The 20,335-nt window shown below is 44.7% G+C and overlaps 1 protein-coding gene across 2 annotated transcripts in view; it reads right to left on the reverse strand.

Moving 5' to 3' along the window:
• The window catches only part of TAF1B (TATA-box binding protein associated factor, RNA polymerase I subunit B), a 1,890,249-nt gene that overhangs the window by 1,748,827 nt on the left and 121,087 nt on the right, over positions 1-20,335 (reverse strand). Inside the window, exon 3 of one of the 2 annotated variants that reach the window (XM_069605991.1) lies at positions 16,556-16,654. The exons of the other annotated variant lie outside the window; for it this stretch is intronic. Within the exon in view, the coding sequence (XP_069462092.1) occupies positions 16,556-16,654 (99 nt within the window). The remainder of the gene's footprint in view (positions 1-16,555; positions 16,655-20,335) is intronic. 2 annotated transcript variants of the gene reach the window in all.

Genomic DNA, 20,335 nt, shown 5'->3' on the forward strand with positions numbered 1-20,335 from the left:
GAATCGCAAGTGCAGACGTCGACCGGAGGGAAGAAGCAATACGGTTGCTAGCTGGGATGCAGGAGAGTTTGCGGAAGGGTTCCAAATCGGTCCAGCGACGAAGGACCAATTGGCATGCAAGGAGGCCTTGCATAGGGGCGAAAGCAGCTGTGGAAGCATGCTGCAGAGGGAAGCCGCACAGCCCCAGAGGAGCAGAACGCTGCGGAGTCGCCACAGCCCCCAGAGAGACATAGGAAGCCATGCAGAGCACGGAGAAGCACAAAGGAAAGCCCAAGACCCACCAGAAAGGACCGGCAAACGCTCTAAAGGTACCTGGATGACCAGGATGGTTGGTGGGGCTGCAAGAGAAACACAAGTCTGGGACCCACACCCAATTGAGAAGAGCATCACAAATCCTCTTTCGGCACAGTACCTGGCAGAGGGGTGAGCCAAGCCAGCCAGAGCAATCAGAGGGCAGTACGGGCCTGGGATCCGCACCCAGTTGAGAAGAGCATCGCAAGTCCTCTTCAGCGCATTACCCGACAGGAAAGTGAACCAGGTCTGCCAAAGGAAAGCAGCAGAATCCTATGGGTCTGGGACCCACACCTATAGGCCAGTAGAACAAGGTGAAAGGAAGACCAGGGTAAGAGAAGCATTCCCCGTGGTGCAGTAGAACCGTGCAAATACAGACATTCCCCCTACTACTGTGAAGCTGCAAGCCAAGAGAGATCAGGGGAAGGAAGCCATACCGCCTGGTGTTGTGTACCGTGAAGCAAAGCCTAGGAAGGCCCGGGGAAGGGAGACATTCCCCATGTGCTGTGAAAATTCTGAGAACAAGATGCCTGGAGAAAGTAGGCATTCTCCAGGAACCCAATAGTGAAGAGCGCTGTGGAAAATAAAGAATGATGTTGGAGTTGGAACGTTACCTTTTGACTTTGAACCGAGAACTTTGCAGCACCACAAGCGGGAACTTTGTTTTGTATCTGGCAAAGGAACTGAGACCTGGAGAAGGGAGTCATTCTCTCAGGTGAAGTCCCCACCTGCCAACTGGAACTATGATCCATTGTCCAGAAGAAGGGAACCATTCTTCTGGACCAAGAAGATACGCTACTTCTTTAGTTTAGCTACAAGTGTGAGTGACAGAAGTAGACCTTTTGATACACAGCGGGGGAATATTCATTTACTTAGGCATTCTGACAGAATCATTAGTTCCTTAGTTGAGGCAGAGAAACCCCTCTTACAGTTAGGGAGGGATAGGTTTCCTATTTGTTTTGATTAAATAAAAGATTATGCCAACAATCGTACCACCTCGGTGCCTTCTGCACCCTTACAACATATAAAACTATTTCAACTAAGTTAAAAACACAAATAAAAGTGCACAAATCCACCCTGTTCAAAGTGCATATTGCAAACAAAAGTGTTCCAGTGCTTGTAAACATCAAATGTGGTGACACTTCACCTAAAGTGCACATTTTATTCTTTAAACCTCATGAGCTCACCAAATGTAAACTTACTCAGAAAATCCTTCTGTATTCTCCCAATTACTTGTCCTAAACAATTAAACATTTATTTCTCTCTCATACTCTGCCCAACATGTTTTATTCCTTCAGAGTTGAAGGAGTTATGGAACTTCTCCAGGGGCTAGTACTGTGTATTAATTATCTCATGATGAACCTCAACCTTGGAAATTTAATATCCAGGGATTTCTAGCAGATACCTATTCTGTTTCCGGTCCTACACTGCACCATTGGGGGAGTCACATTCTTTGCCCCTAACATCTCAAAGTTAATAGCCAAAATGCTGCCATTCTTAGCATGACCCAAGTGCTATTAAATGGCAAACACTTTAATTAGTGCCTTGTCAGCCACTTGCTTGTAGTAGCTACGTTCCCTTGTCAGCAACAACTGAAAAAACAATGTTACAATACCATGTCAGTAAGTTTCTTGATCTTCTACATACTATTTCACTCGACAACCAATTTGGAAACCACTTTGATATTTTGCCAATCTTCTACACAGTGACTTTTCTTTCACTCAAACCATCATCGCGAACTTCTCATCATTGTCACCTAAACCATAAACAAACACATTGAGTACCCCATGTTGTGACTACCGTACACAATTTGACCACTCATTGTTACTACACTGTCTTTCCTGTGAATTTCTATGACTACTTACTTCATTTGTCAGTGCTTTCCCATTCTATGCTGCCGCCTCTAGCTTCCCATGGGCAGTCGGCCAATAACTGCGTATCCTTTTGCTTCTATGGTGCCATGTGAATCCGCTCCTGTATTTGCATCGCCCAACGTATGGCCGCCATCGGGACTAGTGCTCCCCTTCTATATTTTACTTCCTGTAATGTGCATGTGTTCTTACGTCAATGTATCACACCGCTTGCTGGTGCTTTACTCTAACAGCGAGATATCAACATTCCGCCCTAGATCAGGCATTAACTCTCTCAATTGTCCATGCTTCCAATATTACCAGTTGTGATGTGTACCTAAACCCCAAACATTGTTGTATTGGCACAAATTATCAATCCAAAATACTGGGACAGAGATTAAATATCCACCGGTCGGTAGTCCGATATTGCGACGTACTTACAACTTAAACATTCTAATGTTGGCACAACATATGGACTCAATGTACTAAAACAGAAATACAATGGCTGCCAGTGGTGATACTACTAAGAATCTCATATTAAATAAGACAGTGATAGGACCCAGTGTGTGTAGCTAATTCCTCTGTCTATAAAAGGAGGTCTGATGTCTTGATTTTATGCTAATCTGTGCACTCACTGAGATCTCTCTGATCACAACGTGTCAGTAAGATCAATTCCTGTTCCTTGCTCAATAACCGTTCTTTGTCTGCTTTCTTATCTTTCCCTCTTTCCACCTTGTATAATACAGTCCACTTCAAGTCATCACGTTTATGTTTTTTCTCCTGATAACGTTCCACAAGGAGTGCTTTTGTATACAGCTCTTGATTTCTTTGTCTCTCCGTATTCAATCGAATGCCATTTCACCTCAATTGGTCTTTAAGGTTACTGCTTCTCCTGAATGCCATTATTGGGGGTTCTAACAGGCATTTACCACCTTTCAGGATTTTCCAATTCCAAGTGATAGTTTTTGTGATAGAGTTCGACAATTCTGAAAATTTGCTAACAAATACCAGTTTGTCAAAGCTGTACTTTTTCTTCCCAGCATACTCAAGAATAGCTGCTCGATTATTATTACTAGTGCTTTTGCAAGATCTTCTTACCAGGAGGATGGGGTATCCTCGTTTGGAGATTTTCTTTTTCAAAGTATCTGCCTCTTTTTCCTAATTGGCTTCTGTCGAACTATTATGCTTCAACCTAAGAAATTGGCCAAGCAGTAAATTCTCGAATATATGCCCCAGATGGAAACTAGTATGCTGCAATAATTAATTTGTGTCTTTCTTCTTATGGAGTGGTCTGACAGCTAGGGATGTGGTCTGTGGCTCCACACATATGGTTATATCTAAAATGTCAATCTGGTGGCTGTTAAGGTCCCTGTGAATTGAAGGAATCTATCTTGTATTGCCACCCCAAAAATGCATTTATTTCTTCTTCATTGTTACCTGACCAAATGATAAACATGTTATCGATATAACGTTTCCTGACTCTTATTTTTGAACGGATTACTCTCTGCTTAGATTTTATTTTCTTCCATCATCTCGACATACAGATTAGCTACACTAGGTGCCACCGTGGCTGTACCTGGCAGTAAAAGTTATCCAAGAACATAAAGTAGCTCAGAGTAATTTCCACACACCATAGTATGAAAGAGTTAGGGATACCGCTGGAAGTTGGTTTCCAATGTAGCAATTCTTACAACATTCTCAATGTACTTGCTTGCGGGGTCATTGTATATATAGAGGTGATAGCCAGACTTAGTAAAATGTCTTTAGTGGTGTCAAACTGGAAGTCTTCCACTAGTTGGATCACTGTTGTGGTATCTTGTATGTACGACTTCATCTCAAACATAAATGATCTTAGATAAACATCTTCAAACTTTGAAAGTGGCTCAAGCACGAATTAATCCCCGAGACAATTGGGCTCTCAAGAGGTTTGGACAGACTTTTATGGATCTTAGGGAGGATATACAATTGTGGAATTCTTGGTTATTCATTAAAAAGAAAACATGCTTCTTGGTTACGTATCCCCATATTCCCATGTTATAGTATTTAAGGCTTGAGATTACGAATTTAAGTGATGAAAAATAAATAAAATTGCAAGTATGTTACTGATGACCAAGTATAATAATTTATCATGATACAAGCACCAGCAGAGAAGTAGGTTTTGCAGTTTAATAGGTTTAAGCCTATATATGTACTAGGACGGCCCTTGAACACCCTCAAGCCCCTCTCACACCCAACATTACTTGATCTCAATCACAGGGCTAAAATGTGCACTTGCCACTAGCAATTGGCTAGTCAGAATTGACTCTAGGTGACCAAGAAAGTATGTGCTCTGTGCATGTTGTGATGGGTCAGAAATGAGAGATGGACACAAAGGTACAGTTTTTTCAAAGTTCTCAATTTTATTAAAATAAAAAGGGGTAGGAGGAATGCCCATCTTTCCCTATCCTAACAAGGATGTCCCTACCTAGCAAACTAAACTAAAGAAAGAAGACCTAGAGTCCAAAAAGTCTCTGAGCTTCACACTAATACATACAGCAAAAACAAACAAGGAATGTTTGGCTATCTTTAGTTTCACAAAACAGAATGCAAGTTCAAACTTATAGATTTGAGCAAGTACTCCTTGTGACCAGGGTTGAACTTCCTTGCCCTGGTTTAATTCAGGAATTTCCTTGACAAAGTTCAGATTCAACCAGGTTTGATTGGTTCTATGTGATATGGTCGCGGCAAAAATCCTGTGGAGAAAAGGCATGTTTTTGTGTGCACTTTGCAATGGGAGCACATGGATAGACTACTCTAAGGAGGCGACCCCTGGGAGCCCCCCCACTCCATACTCCCCTTACATTAAATGATTACCTTAACCCACCCCCCACATATAATTGCATTCAAAAGTGCACACAAAAGGGGGGCGCATGTGAGCCCAAGCAAGATGGGCGCAGGTTGATGAGACTCTGGCAAAAATGGAATAAGCTTGCAACGTAATGCCCTTCACAACATTTTGTTTGCCTTTATAATGAGCGACATGGTATTGAGAGGCGGAGAGGGTCACCCTGATGAAGCACAGAGGGCTTAATTGAAAGAGGACCAGCGCCGGTGTGAGCTATGGCTTGATCCTGATGTGCCACCCGCCTACTGGCAAGCCAGCGCTGCTTGCCGATAGCTATAAATCGCAGCTTGACTCTGAAGAGCTTCCCTCTGCATAGATGGCGAACATTGCTTGGGAATTGATGTGAACCGCTGCATGACTCCAAAGAGTCCCCCGCCTACCATCAGGCTGACGCTGCTTGATGACGGCGGTGAACTACAGCCCGTCCCTAAAGAGCCTCCCACCCGGAACCAAGCTGCTGCCGCATCTACATGGTAAAATGGCTGCAGTGAATGGAGGTCGTTACCAACGCTGAAACCCCTGGGGGGCAGCTCTCGAAGCAGATGCCATGACTACCGGACGGAGGGAGGAGTGGAAAAGAACAGCTGAGAACTTGCGCATAGAATAAAGTGTGCCCCGAACACAGAGGAGACGGCGCAGCAGACTGTTAACCTTGGGACATGCCTGTGCACACGCTGGTTACTGCTGATCCCAGCAAGAGGAATGCTGTGTCCCTCGGCAGCGCCTGGATTAGAAGAAGGGTCTTATAAACAGAGTGAAGACTACCCTGGATACAGTCTGAAGCTGAAACACTATCCAGTGAGTGCTCATGATTTCCATGATGGGAGCACATGGATAGACTACTCTAAGGAGGCAAACCCACATCGATATGAAGCACATTTTCAGACGCTCTCATCCCTGATGCACAGCTGGCACTAATATACCCCTCAAGATAAAATATCCTTTTGCCATATTTCTCTTGGTGCATTGCTGACCTTGAAATTAGCTCTATTAAGGCACTAGAAGCTTTTTGTGACTGGTAAGACGACAGGACCACCCGGCCAACTACTGCTACGCTTACCAACCCCTCTGGGAATATTGGTCCTAATATAGCCCATAATTAACGGCGAACACTAGCTGGGACACACCTGGAATGTATCTGCACTAAACACCACTGTGAATATATGTGACGACTAGTAACAGCAGGGAGTGCATGCAACAAAGTGAATCAGATCAAGGACTAGAGCACGCATTAGACGCTACCCAATCGAGCATCTTACCAAGACGATGGGCCAGAAATCGACCCGAAATGGATGTCCAGACACAACTCCAAACTATATTGACTGAGATGAGGAACATTGGTCAACGTACCCAGGCAATGAATGTGACTGTCCAAGATATCAGGTGCGACCTCCAAGATGTCTGGACCCGCCTGACCGCACAAGCAGAGAAAACGACTGATAGTGAACAACGTATCAGTGCGTTGGAGGACAACCATGACACAGCACCAACAGATCTTGATGGGGTCATCAACTAGGTGCAAATGCTGGGTGAGAGAATCGAGAACCAAGAAAACAGATTTCGCCAGAATAACCTCCGCCTGGTTGGCCTCCCGGAAAATCCTGGAATCCTTTATGTATACCTTTTGTCGCATGTGCTGCACATGGACAATGCGCGGGATAATGACATTTAGAGAGCGCCTCCAGCCCCCATTCCCAAGCCAGCACTAGGGGATTGCCCACGCATCATCACTATGAGGCTCTTGAATTTTCAACATAAAATGGCCATCCTGAAGGCCTACAGAACAGTGTCTCTGATACGCATCGATGAGGCAGACATCAGGGTTTTCAATTAAGACCACTGATCATAGAAAGTATCTTAGACTGCCAGCAATATGGTGCATACAGTTGGACAAACAGTGGCACTACTTTTATGAACCCGAGACAGCATGGCGTTTTTTGCAGCAACAAAACCTGAGGACTACAGACTTCTAATGAGCGGCAGCAGGCGAATGGGCCACTCCTCCTCGCCCCTCCCACATCGTCCTCGGGCGAGGGGGAAGTGGGAAAAAACAGCTAGGGTGCCCTGTGGTTTGGACCCCCCAAAGCAAAAAGCCAGCTGGGTAAATACAACGACAGCTCTGGCTCGAGATAGGAATACACATGCAGTCCACATCATCATGAGAAAGGCGATATCCAGAGTGTAGCCCTCCACACTTGAGGGGCACATCTTGGGAAAACTTCAAAAACACTCTGCAAACTGAGAACAGGAACCTGAACATTGAATATTGGATATTGCAAATTGAAAATATTCATATCCTTGACAAAAGGGCTGTATCTTACCTTGTACGCTCCTCATAGAGATAAGTGAAGGGAGCCATATCATCGCAATTTTCGTCACCTGAGGCCTACAGTGGCCCTGGCAGGTAAACCTCTCCAGGATGTTCTCTGAGGAAACGCCACAATATGTGGGGAAGGGTGATGACCCTTTGGGCCACACCCGCCGACACCATGTATGGGTTTGTTGGCTAAGTATTGGGAAGACGCTTTATTGTTGGCTCTCCCAATGTTTGTTTATATATACGTGTTGGGGTTTGGATTGAAATGTTGTGTGTGGGGATTTTAGTTCACAATATGCTCAAATATCACTCTAACAATGCGATGTCTTGTATCCACCACCTATGGCTTCGAGGAAGGACTCCCCGCACTAGTCCAAGATTACTTTGATCACGTTAATAACACTTAATACTCAGGGGCTGGGACACCCTAGAAAGTGTAGGCGAATGTTGAACCATATGAGGGACCTCGAAGGGAATATAATATTCCTACAGGAAACCCACCTCAACAAAACCGAATAAAAAAATTAGAACACGGGTTGGTGGTGTTAGGTAACAATTGGTGCAGTCACACTGGGTGAAACTACACACGACCTATCTGCTTGGTATTAGGTAACCCACCTTTTGGTATAGGTCTGTACTATGCAGGATGGTAGTGTGACTGATCAGTCAGGCCTATCTCAAGAGGGGTAAATGTGAGCTGTAGAGCTGCACAGATGAAATCAGTCAATACAAGTAACCCTTACACTCTCATGGTTTCAGTTATACATATTTATTTATTCACACATCAGTTTTAGTTAAGCATTCTAAGGCAATTGTTTGTAACAGTCAAACACACTTTGGAATACTCTTTGGTCATGCTAATACATTTCTCGTATGCCCTGAAGTGACCGCAATAACAAGGATACTATGCATTTATCTTCACCACCAATATACTTTTTAGACTCTTAGTTTCAGGAAGGAAGGATTAGGGAAATGTAAAGGTTAGAACATACTTTCTTATAATGTGAAGACAGTTGAAACCTCTAATGAAATCTAGGTAAGCCTTTCCCAGCAGTAAAAGTATTAAACAATTACAACCTATGAGGGGACAAGCAATGACAAAGTCAATAGATTTAAAAGGGTGCCTTTAAGGAGGCAGGAAAGCCTAAGTCAACTGGAAACAGTCAATAGTTCTGATGCTCTTCTTCTTGGATAAAGTCTTTCACATAAGTTAAGCGAGAGCACTTCTCAAGTGAAAAAGCACAACGTATGGCAATAAGGTTAAGTACCCCAAGCCCCCACAGTACCTCTGGTTTGAAGAAAGTGTTGCAGATGGATTCCTCCTTGCTACAGCCAACCAGAGCCTTGTCCCTGGCCCTCTGTCGTGGGTACAAGAGGGAGGACGTATGACGGGCTCCTGCAGCAGTACTCGGGAGAGGACTTCGTCAGCTACGGATATTCTTAGGTTCAGCAGCTCTTTGTGGTTTCAGCGCCTTTCAAACAGCACTGAGGCAGAACAAATAGCCCTGGTTGGACTTTCCTTGCTCCCTCGGTCCTGGACTCTGGTGAGGGCACTCTGGGTGGGGATTTCCTGCTTTTGGCCGGATTCGTTCCACAGAAGATGTTGTACTTGGTAATGGACAATCAAACCCTAACATTGGGCTTCTGCGGCACTGTAGAGGCATTGCAAGTCAGGGGTTGCGCCAATGTGGAGTTCATCTCAGGGCTAGTTGGTCCCACCAGCCCAAGATGAGAAGTTGTTCCGTCCGGAGCTTTTCTATCGATTTGAAAAAAAAAGGAGGTCAGCACAGCAGCAGGACTTCATCGGGAACTTCAAGGTCCAGGAGGTTGCAGCAGGCATCTCTTCACAATTTCTTCTTCACATGTTTCTTCCAGTGATCGACTCTGCCTGTAGTCCCAAGAACCTCGCCTCTTAAGATCGTTCTCACTCATTCCCAGCCCTAGGCTGTTAATCACCGAGCAGGGTGGCTGTCCTTTATGGACAGCCAGCTGGCTAATCAGGACTGGTTTCGTGCAGGCACACCTAGAGCCAAAGGACAGGGGAGTTTCAGGACCCTCCCTCACTTCCTGTCCTTCCAGACACACTGGAGCAAGGGGCGGGCTTCAGGGCTTAAGCCCGCCAAAGGCGAAACACGCAAATGGCTCAAACCTGTCTCAATGCACTGAGTAAAACCCAAGAAAGACCTCACAAACAGAACATGGCAAAAAAAAAGAAGACCGGGGCCTTTTTGACAAAATGGGCACCCACGGGTGCTGTACTGCAGCTGAGGGAGGGTTCAGCCTCAGTAAAAATGCACACTTGTAGTTAAAAGTAAACCACTGCCACCAGCCATTTAAAGTAGTAAGGGTAACAAAAATGTTTACATGAGAAAGTAGGAGAAGGGACTACTAGGTAACCCCGCCCCCCACCCCATAAAATGGTGTGTGCTGGACCCACAAAGTAAAAAGCTAAGTAAGATCAATTTCACCTAACTATTCTTGGGAACAGTAGTTTACCAAAGAAAAGGTATTTAAACCTTAAGAGAAAACCAAGGGATTTCTCAGTGACTCTGCACTGAGGGTGCTGTGTGTCACTATGCAAAAAGCAGATGCCTATGGAGTTTGTCAGACTGCAACACCAGTGAAAACATGAAATGCTAGTCAGGGAAAAACACAGGAGGGAGTGAGAAAAAGGTCCCACTCACTCAGGAGTTAAAATTAAAATGTCCTAAGTCCAGCAAAAGAGCAGGGGGTCTCTAAGGTAGAAGGGAATTGGCACAGAAATTACAATTATCCCTAACAGGTGGGAGCGGCCGCCCATTCGCCATGCCAAAGAAAGAGGGGGTTTCTATTTTGATTCATAAATGAATCGCATTCCTCATACAGAATATTAAATAGCAATGGTGAGGGCAGGTATGTTCTTATTCAGGGACAAGTCTACCACCATCCTATTACGCTACTGAATATACGCCCAAACGACGTGGTTCTTGACCCCACTGTAGATCGTCAAAGTACTGCGTCTGGCCCCCCCTTCCCCCCATCAACCCGAGAAAACGATTGGCTCTTCAGACGTTGATGAACGACCTACGACTGAAGGATACATTGCGACACATACACGGGGGGATCACCGGATCTATACATTTTACTCTCACGGACACCATAGCTATTCCCGGATAGATCATTGGACAATTCCCGCCAATAAGCTACATATGATCAAGGACTGTACAATCCTCCCCACTACCCTTTCAGATCATGCCCCTGTACTCCTGAGCCTAACGCAGTATACAATATGCAGAACCCCGACTTGCCGCCTTAACTTAAGAGCACTCAGATACCCGGATCTCATCACACACCTACAGGAGGATATCGATATTTTTTGGGAGTTCAATCTTACTCTGGGATACTCTCCTTACAAATGCTGGGACGCGCTCAAGACCTTTCTCAGAAGCCAATGCATTTCAAGCTGGTCTTTTAAAATCTGAGCGGCTGAGAAACGACAAACAGACCCAAGATAGACAGTCTCAACCCCAGCTCCATAGATTATGGATGGAGATCAAACAGCTCTCCACCGCAAGGACACAGAAATCCTTCACGAGCTGGTCACAGGTGTACTAGGTGGAGAGTGATAGACCAATACATATGATGGCATTGGCATTGAAACAGAAAGCAGCCATGCTATTTATCACCTCCATCCATTAAGGTTAACCGAGGGCACCTAATGCTCAGAGACAATAATATCAACGCCCGATTCGCGGAATACTATGAAGAACTTTATACAGCCTCTAGGTCTTGTTCAACCCGAGGTATGAAGGAATTTCTTTATTCCCTGACCCTACCTCAGATACCCCTTGCTCAGACAGATAACCTCTGTGCTCCCATAACAGCCTTGGAAATATTGCGTGCAATCTCGTCGCTCTCCTCAGGGAAGGTGTCGGGCCCAGTTGGGATTCCCATAGATTTTTATAAAATTATTGCAGACGTAAAGCACCTACACTAGAGTCTGTATTTGAAGAGGCGGAAGACCAAGGGCAACTACACAGTCAATGCTAGCAGCGACTATAATAGTTTTCCACAAAGTAGGTCACAATCCGGAAAAATGCAGTTCGTATCGACCGGTATCGCTGATCAATTCCGACGCCAAGAGATTGACGAAATGCTTGACGCAGTGAATAGAATGATATGATATGATATTTATAACACGCTTGATACCCAGAGGTTTCTGAGCGCGGACCCGGGGATCGAACCTGTGTTGCTTTATGTCGTCTTGCTTCCAAGGCGGGCACGTTGCGCTGAGCTATACTCCCGAGATGAAGAGAAGAGAGGCTTCCATCTCTGATTCATAAAGACCAGACTGGTTTTATTTGCAATAGACATTCTAGCGATAACATACGTAGGCTACTACATATCCTGACAGGTGAAAGAGATCCGGAAGATGTGATACTCATGGTTGACATGGAGAAAGCATTTGATAAAGTCCAATAGGAATTTACATTTCTTGCCCAGGCCAAATATGGCTTCCCCCCATATCTCGTAAGGCTGATTAAACTGCTATGTACTGGTCCCCCAGCCTCAGTTGTCACCAATGACGTCACCTCTCCTCCGTTAAGTCTCCAGTCCGGAACACGCCAGGGGTGTCCATTATTGCCCCTTTGTATGCTTTCTCCATAGGACCAATCGCTGTTAAATTACGCACCGATCCCGGGTGGACAGGCATTTGCCAGGGTACGGAGGAACATCGGGTTTCCCTATACGCAGATTATCTGCTCTTATATATGTTAATGTTAAAGGATATTTGTACAGCACACTACCAGCGAAGTGGTCCCCTAGCACTCTGGCGGCTCTGAAAAAAGAGGCAAGGGGAGAGTGAGTTAGTGGGGATAAGCTGGAAAAGTACAAGAGAGTAGTGATGTGCTTTTGGCAGCCTCAGCCCGGTGGGTCCGTTGGCTGGGCTTGGGGCGTTTTACAGTCGGTAGTCGCCGTGTGCTGTTTTGCGAGTCTATTTGTGGTTTGTTTTGTTGTTGCAGTGTAGTGAAGTTTGTGCGGATTGTTGTGTTGTAGGCTTGTGGTTGTGTTTGGTTAGAGTATGAGAGGTGTATGCAGAGGGGTGAAATTATTAGTGCATTGGTTAATTGGCATTGCTGTCCTTGTAGTTATGTCTAGGTGTGATGCTTGCTATCATTCTCTATTCCATCTGAGTGTGGCACTTACTAATCTTCAATATTCTATTTAGATGTGAGGCAGGCTAGTGATCACGATTCCATCTAAGTGAGGCCCTTGGTAACATTCACAGTTTCATTTAATTGTGGCACATGCTAACATTCATAATCTTATCTGGATGGGACGGAGGCTAAAGTTAAGAATTCCGTCTAAGTGTGGCACATGCTAACATTCACATTTCTATCTAGATGTGATGCAGGCTTATATTTATCAGCAATAGTCTTAGATACCTTCCATATATACGGTCCCTATTGCAGGAATTCAGCCCAACGGCCGTTTATAAAATCATTTGGGGCAAATCCGAAGTTCTACCTCTAAGGTAATATAAGGTAAGAAACACATGTGTATAGGTGCGTTACAAATGCCATATCACATAACATATCCCTTGGGACTCCAGTGGAATAAACCCTTTTACACTTCAAACGCATCATATTAGATATCTGAGGATTAGTATTAGCGCAACTCTTGGTGAGCTTCGAGACTTGAACTACCCACAAGTTTTAGATCGGATTCGCTCAGACACAGGAAGATAGGATAAGCTCTCGCTCTCTTTAATGGGCAGGATCAATGCCCTGAAAATGAACTTGCTGCCAAAACTGATGTACATTGATATGATGCTGCCAGTCTGCCCCTCGCCTACTAAGATCATAGACCTAGATAATTCGACATACCAAGTTCATATGGAGAGCAAAAAGAGCACGTATTTGTCTGAAAGTATTGCAAGAAGCTAAGGCAGAGGGCAGATTGGCAGTACCATCATGGAAGGCCTATTACCAGGAGGCAGCTCAGGTTTTCTGGGTGAACGTTGGCTGGACACTAACGATGACACCAGCTGGAGGACCATGGAACTGGCCTAATGGCCCTGCTATCTGCTATAGAAATCATGGCCATTCCTCCGACCAAACTTCCCCCACAAATCAAACTACAACCGATAGAAGGACCAACGATTATGCAATGGCACCGGAAGCGATCCACGCAGAGGGTAACCATACAGGAGGCGCCATCGTGGTCAAGTATACGGGTGGTACTCTCATATGGACTTAAACAGAAGGTACATCCCAGACAACATGGAGTGGGCACATATACAGATTATGGACATCTGTGAGCGGGAGATCCTATTACAGTTCCAAGCAGCACGCCACATACTAGATCTAGAGAGGGGAGACTGACTCTGTTACAATACAATACAAGCCGCAATCCTCAAATGGAACAACACCTTACTACCGTCCCACACCTTCACACATTTTATGCTATCTCCATTCCTAATAATGTAGGCAGAAACTATATCTTAGCGACAGCTTGGGCAGAGGATTTGCGAATATCTATTAATACTGACGATATATATGACTATTTTACAGCTATTCCAACAGTTTCCATGACTCCTAAAAACAGGGAAATCCAATTTAAAATCATCCAGCGTATATACTATATCCCACAAAGCTCTTTAGGATGGGATGGTCCCACTTGGCGATGTGCTGGAGAGGATGTAACACTATAGGTACAATGGCCCTTATCCTGTGGTCTTGCCCAGTACTAATATCATTTGGGCGTATGTTACACCAACAGATCTTGGACATAGACAGAACTGATGTCACATTGACCCCCGACACTATGATATTTGGCAAAGGTAGAAATGAATGGCATAGAGACGCGTTGAGTCATAGGATTAATGCTCTTTATTGAGCAAAAGCGTTTAGTTATACATTGGAAGGCAAGCTCCTCCCGTCCCCCCCACTACTGCATTGTGGACTGCGCTGCTCTCTAAAACATGTTTATTGTCAGGATAAAACAACAACTGCCTTTGGTGATGCAACAGTTTCTCAAATGATAACACAATAACTTATTTCCACGAAAACCATTTTGTCAAAACAATACTTCTTCAAAAATCACTTCTTTCCTGTATACTCGCCTGCCAGGACTAACTACTAATGATCCCTTTACTGGTTCACTCTCCTGCCAGAAACAAATTACATATACAAGTAATGTCAGTGATAACAAATGTTCCACAGTTCCCACCACCAATATCCATTGTGAGCAAGAATGCACACTGGTAGCCTCTTTTGCTCCCTTGCTCCCCCTTTACTTTTCCATCACAACGGTTTGGCTGGTGGCAATGCCAGTGATTGGTCTCCCCAGATAGGGTTTCCTTGATAGGGGAATTTCGCCCTTGCGGACTCTTTGCTTTATATGTTCGTTATTGATATTTATTGGGCATGGCCCAATGTCCTGTTCGGAGCACCCTAGGGTCACCTTTTATATTAGGCCCACTCACTGGTCTACTACGGCATCTCTGCTGCTTCTGCTGCAACCTCCTCATTCTGCTGCCAGCTTCCACGCAAGTGTAGCGGTCTGTGTGGCTCTTCGTTAGTGCTCTGACAGCTCAGTCGGGTCTCCACTTCCACACTGGACCGGTTTGTGCCGTGTTGGGAGCTCGTCTCCTATGTGACTGGGCTTCTTCTTCCCCCACTGGTCACAATGTTGCTTTCTGCTGCGCAAACTCTGCAATGTGTTCTGCCTCTTCTGTTAGCGTTGGCTCCAGCTGGTGTTCTTTGTTTCGCAATCCTGGGGGTTTAGATTGCTTCTGCCTCTGCTACTACTTCCACACCTTCCTTCATGTGCAACTCATTGTGGGATTTAAATGTCCCTCTGTAGTGCCTCACATTACAACTAGACCACTCAATCCTTCTTCCTCGTCCCAGTACCACATGCAATATGGGCCTTAAAGTCCATAGTGGGATTAAACCCTGACATTTGATTGGTTTTGAGTATTTGGCAAGCTGAGAGTTGTTGAGTCAGGGAACGTTCTAGAAGGAGTTTGTGATTTACCATTGGTGTGAGGACCTTAAGCCAAAACAGAATCATGATCATTCGGGGATATCAAATGTTCTCGAACTACCAAAGTACACATTTCACTCTGATTAGATGACTTTATAGCCTGTTCTTTAGGCAGTTTCATGGGAGGGATTGGTACAACAACAGCAAGCCATTTGGTATTTGGGGATAACAGGGCTGTCATAAGAGGTTGAATACTGTGTCCCTCCCAAGGGAGTCAACACTGCCCACCCCGGCAGCCATTTCCTCCCTTGTGATCCTCCCTCACAATACCACCCCTCAGGGTTGGTATCAGGTAGAAGCTTCCTTCCCCTGGCCACATGGCAGGAGACTTTAAGCTGAGGTTCCTGGATGACTATGCAGGATTCATCACAATGTGTAGAATTGAGGTGGCAAGTGACTTTTCATAGCTGGCTAATAGCTTGCAACCTGAAATGTTACCCGAGTCATATAATATACCAAAACTGCCATGGAATCCCATTCAAATGTGAATGTAGTAAAGGGGCTCTCCCAACCATTCTCCTCAGTGCTCAAGGTAAGATTCTGAAGTGAGATTATGTTACTCCCTATTTTTTAAAGCAGGGAGTTAAATTATTTTTTTTAGGGAGTCAAAATATATTCAATAAGCAAGTAAAAATATGTTTTAACTGTAAATCAGAAACGTTTTGCAATAAGTATTTCTTTGTACTGAGTTATTCATGCACATTAAAAGATAAATGTTTACCTCTTGAGATCAGGCAGTAATAGTAGAGTTTTCCTGTGGCAGTATGTGCAAAACTAACCCAAATGTATCCCTGGAGCTGTGCAAGTGTAAGCAGGATGACAGGACCACGTCTGTTCTCTAGTTTTGTTGGGAGTCTTTTCTACTCCCTGTTTTTATTTTTGGGGAGTATTTGCCTATTTCTAGGGAGTAAAAGGGAGTTTCTAACACCATAATGTAGCATGGGTGAATGGATTACAAAGTATATTATATAATTTGCTTTTGGATATGAATGACCCAGTGCATTTGCTATGCTCATCTCTCAGTCTTATCCTACATCACAAACACTCCAGCTAAACAATTGCATATGATATTCCCCAATGTTTTGAAGCCTTTTTATGACAGTCCTTCCAATAGAAGCAACTATGTTTTAGACTCTTTAGAAAAAACGATATCTTGCAAACATAAAATTAGACGTTTCTTACCTCTATGACATTGTGACAGGACTTGCAGTAGAACTTGCCCTCATCAGTAATTCCCCAGTTAATTTCAGAACACAGGCCGCACGGCTCTGTGTAATTTCTCTGATGGAGAAATACATAAAAATGGTGATGCCACTGCATCTTTTATAATACTTAATTGTTAGTGTTGTTACATTACTTTTTTTGTGAAGTAAAATCAAAAGGACAGCAAAACATTCTGACAATAATTTAGCATTAGGAGTAAACAAGAAAACTCAGCCTCGTCAGTCTCGGGTCTGCACTCACTATAGAATCACACCTTAAATCTTGTCGATATACTTTTTTGTTGTCGCTCTTATTCAAGAAGGGTAAACGTGCATTCTTATATCTACTGGACACCAGAGTAACACGTTTGACATAGTGGTGGGACGGTGTTGGAACAACAGAACACGCAAGACAAGTTCAATTTTAAAACATACATTTTCACACATGATCGGGGTAGATGAAGGCCGTCAAGGGATTGTCTGAACGACAGTGCTGCCTCCAGGCTTCACTAAATGTACAGTGCCCAGTAAAATAAAGGGTCAAACATAATAGTTGTGAAAAGGCCTTTACTCTGACATTCCTTACTCAATCCTTGACCTTTCCTAAAGTCAGAACTCCAAGCACTCTCCTCCAAGGACCTAAGTGGGTGACTCTTGACAGGTTAAGGGTTCGGAGGAACTCCTACATAAGCATGATGTAGGGGATTTCTTTATAGCTCAAAGGGCACCACAGTACAGAAGAAATGTGTCAGCATGGTAGAAAAAACAATATATGGATAGGTTGTCTAAATGCCATTAGCATACTTGATCGAAAACCAAATTGACCTTTTCAATTTAAACCAAATTGACCTTTTCAATTTGACAGAAATTGTTGGACTGTTTTTTGGGGGAATTTCGGTCAAATTAAATATATATGTGGGGTGGGATAAAGGAATATGTTAAGGTGGGAAGAAGTGGTGGGGTGGGGGAGTGCTGGGGGTCTACCCCATATTTTCAAACAAAACAACAACACAAAACAATTAGGTCGAATAGGAAAAGGTGAATTTTTTTCCAGTCAAACAGACCTAAACCGACTCACAACCTAAATCCTTAAAGTTTACTCTTCCCTCTAATCGCTACGTGGGATCTAATGCCCATGAACCCAAAGGTTTCTGGTATCCACAATGGGGGCTTGTGTCCGCTTTTCAAATCACTAAGGGTCCTTTCACTAGCCTTTAAGTGGCAACTAATATAGAAGTCCAGAGTACCTTGCACAGAGCTTCCTGTTCTAATTTGCTGTTCCTTCCATCTGTTCCTTGGTCTATTTTCTTCAAATTTCATTTTATTGGATTCCATTTTTATCAATCCAATCACAAAACAGTTTTCATACATCAAACTTTCCCAGAAACTCACTCCCCTCCACCAAACAACCCTTCCTCCCCTTCAGTGCAAGGAAAGAAACCTGCTTTTCTACCTCTCAATGTAAAGCAATGAACCCTACTATTCCCAGAGGACCTCCACTGATGGCACACTGTATATACAACTGGTTACAGATGATACACCTGACATATCTGAACCACTTCACGCCACCTAGCCGACCCATTTCTCCTCCCCCTACATGATTAAGCCTGTGGCCCATACTTTTGTAGAAACCGCGCCCATTCTAGTTCTCTTGAGGTTGGGGAGCCGTGTATCATAGCCGTGACATGCTCCATGTCAAACAAGTCCCCTATTTTATGCACCCATTCTCTTTACGCTGACAGGGACTCACATTTCTACTTTAGCGTCAAACATGCCCTAGCTGCCAGTAATGCGAAGTGCACCATATGTGGGAGGGTAACCCTGCTGACCCGACTCTTTTCCAATCCAAATAGAATCAGCATCAGGTCCAGTTCCCTATGTATTGCTTCCAGCTCCCTGATCCATCCAGCACCTCCTTCGAATACCCTTGAACCCTAGTAAACGATCACCACATGTGCCAGTAATTGGCCCTTTGCCCATATTTTCTCAACATAGTGGGCTCACCCCTGGAACATGTTTGACAACTTCACCGGGTCATATGTAACAATTTGATGCTGTGCAATGTATACTGACACACAACCAACATCTTATGGGCACTCCTACACAACTTCTCCCACAACCAGTCATCCACATCCCGGACTATAACTGTTTACCATTTCTCTTTCAGCCTACCCGACCCTTCCACTCTGGCGCTAACCAATGTTGCATATATACTTACGATCAAGCCACTTGAATTAGTGTGCATATCTAGGATTTTTTCCGTGGACGTCAACTCTCTCTGTATGCCTACCTTCCATTTATCCGCCAAGATCACCCCCTTGAGTTGTACATAATTAAACACTGAATTTCCTGATATTCAATGCCTCTTCGCTCATCCGTCTCCGCTCCCTCAGGGTCAGCCGCTTCTCAAAGCTACAAGCTGGGGGTAGATCTCTCTCCGCGGCAGGGGCCTCCCTCTGGAACAGTCTTCCTGCCTCCCTGAAACTTGAGGAGAACCATCTCTGGTTCCGGAAGCACCTCAAAACCTTCCTCTTTGCTTCTGCTTTCTCTCTCCCTCTCCCCTGCTAATTCTTCGCTGAAACTGCACTGAATCTGCAACTGGGCCACTCTCACCGACCCCGGTCCTGGGCCCAGCCACTCTCCACTTGCACTGCCTTCCTGGCAACCCCTGCACTGCGGGACTGTCGCTGTATTCCTACAGCCCCTCCTTCCCAGCACTTGTCTGCACTTACCTTGCACTTGCCAATAGCTGGCCCTCTTTATTTATTTATTTTATTTTATTCTACTTACCTTGTACTGCACTTCCCCCTCCTCCCCTTCCCCATGCACTTTCTCCCTTCCCCCTACCCCTGCACTTGCGCGATCTGAATGACACCTGGCCTATTAGGATCGTTGTCTGTCTTCCCCTTGTTCCCCCCTCCCTGCCTCGTCGCGCCTTGAAACACTTGTGTATAGGCGCGTTACAAATGCCATATCATATCATATCTTCCAGCACTTGAATCGTGATGAACTCCTTACCCTCCCATAGTTAGCATAGCCTCTCCAGCCCTGCCCCGAACCATGCTTGAAATCTCTATGAATCCAGGAATACATCTCTAATAGGGGAAGCCCCTATGTGGCTTAGCGGGGAAGGCCATGTAGTATCTCCTTTCAGGTTTGCCTGCTTCTACTGTATATCTCATATTATGCCCAATATCGAATGACTACTAACCCTCTTCTGCAAGTTCTTCATTGGCACCCTTAGCCATTCCCAAACTGGAACCAGTCTCATCCAACGGTTCTCCAGGAACACTCACTGCTTTGACTTTTCCAAATGAAGGTGGAAGACCAGGGCTCTCATTTGCGAGGCACTTTTGAAGTCCGGTATCCCTACGCCACTCGATTCTTTCGGACGAATCAGCGTGCCATATGTTTCTTTCCCTGCCATAAAAATCGAGTCATCTTCCCCCTTTGCCGCCCGAAACATGTACTCTGGGACCCTTACCTGCAGCATGTGGAACTGATATAAGACCCTTGGTGGCACATTCATTTTGAGACCATGCAACCTGCTCATCCAGGACGGTGAGTTTTCCCCTCCACTCTTTCCAAGTCATTGTCCAATTGTCTAAACAACTGCGGGAAGTTTCCCTTCTCTAGTCCTTCCAACGTCCTTGAAATTGTCACCCCCAAATACCGCAGGTGATCTTTCTGTATCTCGACCTGTAGTTCCTGTAGATCCGTAACATCCTCATCTCGATCTCGAGTGTATGGAAAAAGTATC

This window comes from Ambystoma mexicanum, chromosome 4p (genome assembly GCF_040938575.1).
Source record: "Ambystoma mexicanum isolate Mex_15411 chromosome 4p, UKY_AmexF1_1, whole genome shotgun sequence".
Taxonomy (NCBI): domain Eukaryota; kingdom Metazoa; phylum Chordata; class Amphibia; order Caudata; family Ambystomatidae; genus Ambystoma; species Ambystoma mexicanum.